This window comes from Nanorana parkeri, unplaced genomic scaffold (genome assembly GCF_000935625.1).
Source record: "Nanorana parkeri isolate BGI_ZX_2015 unplaced genomic scaffold, ASM93562v1 scaffold1424, whole genome shotgun sequence".
In the NCBI taxonomy this organism is placed as follows: Eukaryota; Metazoa; Chordata; class Amphibia; order Anura; family Dicroglossidae; genus Nanorana; species Nanorana parkeri.
In genome coordinates, this window is record NW_017307692.1 from 272,111 (window position 1) to 279,006 (window position 6,896).

Here is a 6,896-nt window from a genome sequence, read left to right on the forward strand (position 1 = left end):
AAAAGGGACATATCAGGGGTCTGTTTAGACCCCTAATATTTCCCCAAAGCCCCTATAAGTCATGTAAAAAATAAAAATATTTAATACAAATAAAAATATAAAAAAATTAAAAAGTTTATAAAAAAGAAATAAATAAAACAAATTTTCAGTTTCGGTCCGACATTTTTTTTTCATTTCGGTGCATCCCTAATTTTAAGGAAAGCACAAAAATCCTATTTTACAATATTGCAATGTTCACCAGATTAGGTCTTTTAAAGCAGACGTCACCACAACCTTTGGCTACATACCGATTTTTAATGGAATTTTATTTTGGGTCAAAAACCTTTACCCGTTTTTTTTTCATGTAAAAATAATAATTATACAGCTCTATATACAAAAACAAATACGATAAAAGTAGTCCTTGTCCTTGGCTAAGGGAAATCTGACAAATTCACAAAGGCTATTCTGCTGGCTGGCCTTTGGAAGTAGAAACTCCTGCACTTGAGCCTCCCTTGCTAGGCCTTCCCCTATTATGTGTTACTCTAGCACTCTTGTGGGCACGCAATAACTGAGCAGTGACCTGGAGTTGGCCAGGGTCTATCTGTGAGCTTCCTCCCCCAAAAATGGCAACCAGCTGGCGGACGGCACAGGTCAACCCAGCTGCTTCCTCCTCCATACGGGTGTGATGACGGATTGCCTCCTGCTCTGCCCGAAGGTGATTGCGATGGTTTTCCCGCTCAGCAACAAGATGGTGGCGCCTTTGTTCCCTGTACAAGAGGTTGAGGCTGCGTCGTGCCCGACGGTGCTCCTGAATGAGCTGTGCTTGAGTATCCATGCAGCACTGGAGAAGACTTGCGCCTTCCAGCTGATGAGGAGGGGTTTGGGTGGAGGGAGCAGGGGAGGAAATGGAGGCATCCTCTCCATCATAGTTGGGAGAAAACACTGGTACTGCTTGTGAGGGCAACTCTGGGATTGGGGGTGTCACATCCTGGGGCTCTAAACTTGATGGAGCCTGGCTTAGGTCCATTAAACCCTCCCCTGATGGGCTAGATGATGATGCTTCTCCAAGAATCTGAGCTGGGGCCAAGTCCAGGGCCTCTATTTCCTCGTGGCCTAAAAACACAAAATAGGAATTTAAACACAGAACATGAGCATATTTGACTAACATCTCACATATATGTGCACTAGATAACCAGAGTTGCTAGCAGTCTATCAATTAGGATATACATTTAGATCTTAATTGGGTAAAACCCTCTTGTGAGTTAAGAAGGCATCAGTTTAGAGTTGCTGCAATGTTGTTCTATACTGAAGGAGCGTTGTTGTCTGATCTTACATTAGGCAAGGCAACAAGCACTTTACAAATGAGGTCAGAAGCAGCCTACATATATTTTCTAAGAGGTTCCTCTTCAAGGGTGAGTCCATTCAAAAGTAGTATTAAAGTTATAGGTAAAGCTTGGAGGGCTGAAGCAGCCCCTGACTTCTTGTATGTCTCAGAAATTGAGATGTCCCTGCCATACCATGTTTCTGCCCACCTGGGAGTTTTGGGGGTTCCCCTCCCCTTTGTGCGTTCCAGCTCCTGCTGTTACATTCCATACAATGAACTAGGGAAGCACCGATACCAATTCTATACCGATGCTAGATACTCGTACTCGCCCAAATGCTCCGATACCTTCCCCCATACCGGAACTTCCAGTCAGAGGAAGATTTCCTCTGACCGGCAGTGCCGTAGGGGAACCTGGAGCTGGCTTCCTGGGCAATCAGGAAGCCAGGTGGCGAATAATGACCCATGTTCAGCATGAAGTCGGCTTCCCGGCCAATCAGAAAGCCAGGTGGAAAGTAATGACCCGCCTCCTCGCTTCCTGATTGGCCAGGAAGCCGGCCCGATGCTGATTGCCTGGGAAGCCAGTTTCTTGGCCAATCACAATCGAGCCGGCCAAATAACATGGAGCCGGCTTCCTGGGCAATCAGGAAGCCAGACGGCATGTCATTACCCTCCGCCCGGCTTCCTGATTGCCTGGGAAGCCGGCTCCATGCTGAACATGGGTCATTACTCGCCACCTGGCTTCCTGATTGCCCGGGAAGCCGGCTCCATGCCAGCGGAAGCACCGGTATCGGCAAGTACCGAAAGCAAAATATTGGTACTCGATACCGAAAAATCAGTATTGGTGCATCCCTACAATGAACACAACATTTGGGGACCTACCAGGAGTTAGGATATCACCAGACTGTGCAGCGGATGAGAAGGTGTCTGCTACTCCCCTTTCTTCTGTTGGAAGTTGAACTTAAGAAGGAAAAACTGTATGTTGATACATTATAATACATTAGCTTTATTAAAAAAAACTTCTGATCAACCGTCATAAATAGGTTAATTTTCCTCTATCCCTTGAAAACATTTCTACTGTATACAGAGATCAATAGCTGAAGCTGCAATTAACATTCTGTGATTAATAAAGTATACCGGGCTCAGCAAAGACAGTACTTTGGAATGGCAAGACAACAGTATTTGTTCTGTGAAAACACAATTACCGGGACGATCTGTGTCTAAATCGCCCCCCAGCCCGGTAATCAGCTCCTCCCCTATGACACTCATCATCTCCTTCTCATATGGGAGGAGGACCAGAGGCCTTGGAGCTTCTCCTCCTTCTGCCCTCTCAATGGCATCCCGATGTTGTATATATTTGAACCGGATTTGCCTGTCACAAAAAAAATTTGAAAGTACTATTTCAATTAGTCCAGATGGACTGCAGAACAGGTCACACACATAAATAATTCCCTAGAATAGCCCCCTCCCTACTTGCACGTCATAGTCCTCTTTCCCCAAAGGTGTACAAATGTCTAAAATGGCTTTGTATGCTGAAACATTAACAGTACCCTTCGCTGGAGACACCTGAATCATTTGGAGGGGGGTCCACATACGTTTGGCCATATATTAGGTGTGATGGCCTGGTGTCCACAAACATTTGGCCATATACAGTTTTGTGAATAGCGAGGGAGAGGGGGTGGAGGACCGGTTGTAAAGAGGTTTTAAAGTCCTCACAGACACGGGCAGTCACTAATCCTTGAGGCAGAAAAATACGAGGGATTACAAAGTAAATGTTTCGTGAGCTGGATGCTAGTACAGAACTGTATGTGTAGATAAGATCATGCTTAGGTCACAAGAAGGCATCATTTCTCTTTTGTTGATTGGTGGACACAGAGGAGATCCTGAATCTCTAACCAATGGGTTATAGCACCACCTTCAGGAGTAGACAAGAATCAAAAGCACAGCCTAGTGGCGGCCCTTGATGATGGCCAAACCTCCTCGAGCTCAGTTTTTAACCTAATGTCAAGGAGAAAGGACCTAAACTCCCTGCTGGGAATCCTGGTAACCTTTTTTTTGACTATCATGTGACACCAAAAAAAACGCCCAAGGTCAGACCCTCAGACCGTCTTGCTAAACCATAACAAAAAGCACCATCAATAACACATTAAAGGTGTATGACATTTACCTCTTAATGACCGACACCCGCTTGCGACAGTGCTGGGCCGTCCTGATTTGTCGCGAAATGCTGTTGACGGCTGCCGCCACTTGTTCCCACATGGCCGCCTTTTCGACAAATGTGTGATAGGGCGCCCGTTCCCCGTACAGATCGGCCCAGAAGGGCACCACTGCATGGATCAGGGCGATATTCTCCACAAAGGAAAAGGTCAGGTTCTTTTTGCGGCTGCCTGCTCCTTTCCTCCTCCGAACCCAGGTAGAGGGCTGCTGGTGGGTTGCCATTTTCCACAGCAGACTGCCATCACTCTGGGGGAAATCAATCACGTCATTATAAGGAGGCGGAGTACACAAAAAGCTAAATTCACAGTCCTTTCCTGTCAACACATTTACAACTCGGTTCAGCTTGTTCTGTAGTCATGAAATCCTTGTCAAATGGGGCTCCCAGGGTATGACCCCGCTTTTCTCGACTGTAGTTAAATCAAAATGGCATGGTCAAGGACCGCCCCCAGCCTGTGATGTCATAGTGAAGGTGCAGCAACTGACTGATGAGGTCAACTAACCTGTGCCCTCCACTCCTATCAGCTGGCTTCCTGTGCATTGTAGTAGTAAATCTGTACTGGCCCCTTCCTCTATTCACAATAGCCCGTACAGCAGCCGAGCCGAGCGCGTATGCTTCGGCTTGGCTGAGCCGTAGTGGCAGGCGACCTTTCTCAGCGCTAATGACAGCTGGGCGGAGCCAGCCAGGATCTCACGGCTCGCTCCGCCCAGTTTTAATGACAGATAAGCGTCCCCAAATGACCTGGGGATGCTGATCTGCCATTAAACAACAACAACAACAACTGGGTGGAGCCAGCCGTGACATCACGGCCGACTCCGCCCAGTTGTTTCTTTTGCCCCGGACCTGCTAGAAGACTCTGGCAGGTCTCGGACAATAGTAAACAGTTAGGCGGAGCTAGCGGTGATGTCACCGCCAAATTGTTTTTATTTTGCTGCCACGTGCCAGGTGCTTCATTATGCGGTGGGAGTTTGTCACGTGCGGTCGGGTCGGCGTGCGTCATTTCTTTTTTGAAATATTCTTTCTTTTTTCTTTTCCCTTTTCCTTAAAATATTTTTCTTTTCTTTTAACATTGTTAAAAATAATTTCTCCAAATGTTTTTCTTTTTCATTAATTTAACTTTTTTTCTATTCTGCTCGCTACCGAGCAGAATAGCCGACCTGAATGGCGCTTGGTGGCATTCGGCTATTCACTTACTGTCGTTCGGCCCCTATGGGAATACAGGGAGAACGGCAGCGAGTGAGCTCCCGCTCAGCCGATCCAGATGTTGGATCGGCTGAGCCGAACTCTTTCTGCACTTCAGCTCAGCCGAACATGCAGAGCAAGTTCGGCTGATTTTGTAGCCGATGTACGGCTGAAATCAGCCATGGAAGGCTGAAATGAATAGCCTAACAGTGTTCAGCTCACTTCACTTCGAGCGTCCAAAATCGTGGCAGTTGCGATTTTTCATGGCACGCAATATTAGTGCAACCGTCGATCAAACTCAAATTTTGAGTAAAAAAAATATCTGTAATAGAGTCGCGTCGAGTAAGGGAGATACCAAACATGCCAAGCCTCAAAGTAAAATGGCAGTACCCAAAAGTGTCCATAGGTCACAAGTAGGGATGTGCATGGGCACGGTGCAAACTGATTTCGCCCATGCCTGCACAAAACTGCTCCTGGTCGAATCAGCTGCTGCCGCCCAGCAGCTACACGGGACAAAGGGTTGGTGGAACGCCTCGGGGATGTGTCACTGACAGTTTTGCACAGGGTTGGGTGACCTCCAATCGCACTAAGCCCATGCACATGCCCAGTGCCGATTTAAACGCCTTTACAGCTCATCAATTCAAACGTGAACGATACCCCGAAAATGATTGCTCTTACTTCCCAATGCTCCAATCATAAAGAAATTAAAGCTGGCAGTTGCACAAGCTTTGCCACTTTGTAAAACTCCTGCCCACTACATTATAAGACCCTCTGATCCACTTACTTGATATTGGTATGGGATCCTGTGATCTTGCTGTGTAGGATCCCAGGAATAAACAGGAAAGGGACACCTCCCTGGGGTACTTCTGTTACTGGTTCCATCTGTAGGAAACACAATAAATGTAAGAGACTTACCTGCTTACGGGCATGCAATCCATTGCTGAACGTTCCTGGAAAACGCGCTTTAGCACGTGAACGCGCGTGTATGGGAACGTTTAGCGCACGCACGTGAGCGTACAGAAGCACGTTCGTTAGCGTACAGGTGCACGCTCATTAGCGTGCACACTATTCTATATAAACGGACATGAAGCCATCACCAAGTTGCTGAGTGGTCTTCAGCTGGTCCGTGTGCCCTGTACTCTGTTCCAGTATCCTGACGTCCTGTGTATGAACCAGGCTTGTGACCAATTGACTCCGCCTCCTCCTCCTGATTCGGTACCTCTGCTCTTTGACCTCTTGTGTATGACCCTGGCTTACGTTTCCTGACCCTGCTCCTGATCTGTGATTCGGCACCTCAAGATTCCGCTCCCTGTGTATGACCTCGGCTTGAACCTGAATTCCCTCTTGGTCTGCCACTTGGTGGATCGCTCCATCAGTACCCTGAGCAGCTACATCCAGCCAGTGCTCTGTTGATCTCACACCCGTTGACTCTTCTGGTTTCAAGAGGTCCCGGTGTTATCCCGGTCTTGCCGATTCGCCAGCTGGTCCAACGCACTCAAGCGCCTCCCCAAGAACCGGCCAGCCACCAGTACCGGCACCTGAGCCCCACTCTGTCCTTACATCCCCTGTCGCCACTTCCAGAGGTGTGGGATGAGAGCCCCCTTCTCAGCTGAGTCTCCAGTCAGGTATGAGATAGTAAAGTATAATGATAAAAAGGGTTTAATTGCTAAAATGGACTTTCACCCTCCTCCCCCCACTCTACTCCTACCTTCCTCCTCTCCAACAATCAGATCCTTATTACTACCTTTTTTTAATACCTTTTCTGGGGGAATCTCTGGTGCGAGATGTTTAATTCTCAGGGTTAAATATAGAGAAGAAGATTTGAGCTATGAGGCATAAAGGGGCGTAACTAATCAGGAAAGTCCAACCACACAGCGTGGGATTGGATGGGTTATCTGCACCGGGACACACTGGAGGGGTATGTGGGACTTTGGGATTCTCTTCTGCAGGAATGAATGGGATATCATTTTCCATGATACCTCCCCGCCTTGGCAAGAATAATGTATGCGTTGCCCGTAGCCTCGTCATGCAACCCAAGAGGCCTTGGGGTGCTCTAAGGCACACGTGGGTCATCAAGGGGGGTGGCGACTGCAAAAAGTAGTAAGAAACAGACACATCCCCCTGAGGATATCAGAGAAAAAGATGGTGGAACGGGACCAGCAGTGCAGCGCCGGAGAGACAGATCCCTACAGAACTTGG

General features: G+C 47.7%; 1 protein-coding gene across 1 annotated transcript; it reads right to left on the reverse strand.

Annotated features, from left to right (window-relative positions):
- Positions 1 to 439: 439 nt before the first annotated feature.
- On the reverse strand, positions 440 to 5,573 carry LOC108798173 (myb-related transcription factor, partner of profilin-like). Its single transcript, XM_018569905.1, has 5 exons — positions 5,482 to 5,573; positions 3,468 to 3,763; positions 2,506 to 2,672; positions 2,183 to 2,260; positions 440 to 1,092 (listed from the first exon to the last, which is right to left on the reverse strand). Exons 2-5 carry the CDS (start codon positions 3,737 to 3,739, stop codon positions 440 to 442), a joined length of 1,170 nt encoding a protein of 389 aa, XP_018425407.1. The 5' UTR covers positions 3,740 to 3,763; positions 5,482 to 5,573.
- Between the last annotated feature and the right edge of the window lie 1,323 nt (positions 5,574 to 6,896).

What these genes read in the sequence shown, in the direction of transcription:
- LOC108798173 (XM_018569905.1), bottom strand. Translation starts at nt 3,739, where the DNA reads ATGGCAACCCACCAGCAGCCCTCTACCTGGGTTCGGAGGAGGAAAGGA. An exon ending in TTTAGACACAGATCGTCCCG is followed by an intron (nt 2,261 to 2,505) that starts GTAATTGTGTTT and finishes TTCCTTCTTAAG; the next exon opens with TTCAACTTCCAACAGAAGAA. An exon ending in TGGTGATATCCTAACTCCTG is followed by an intron (nt 1,093 to 2,182) that starts GTAGGTCCCCAA and finishes TTGTGTTTTTAG; the next exon opens with GCCACGAGGAAATAGAGGCC.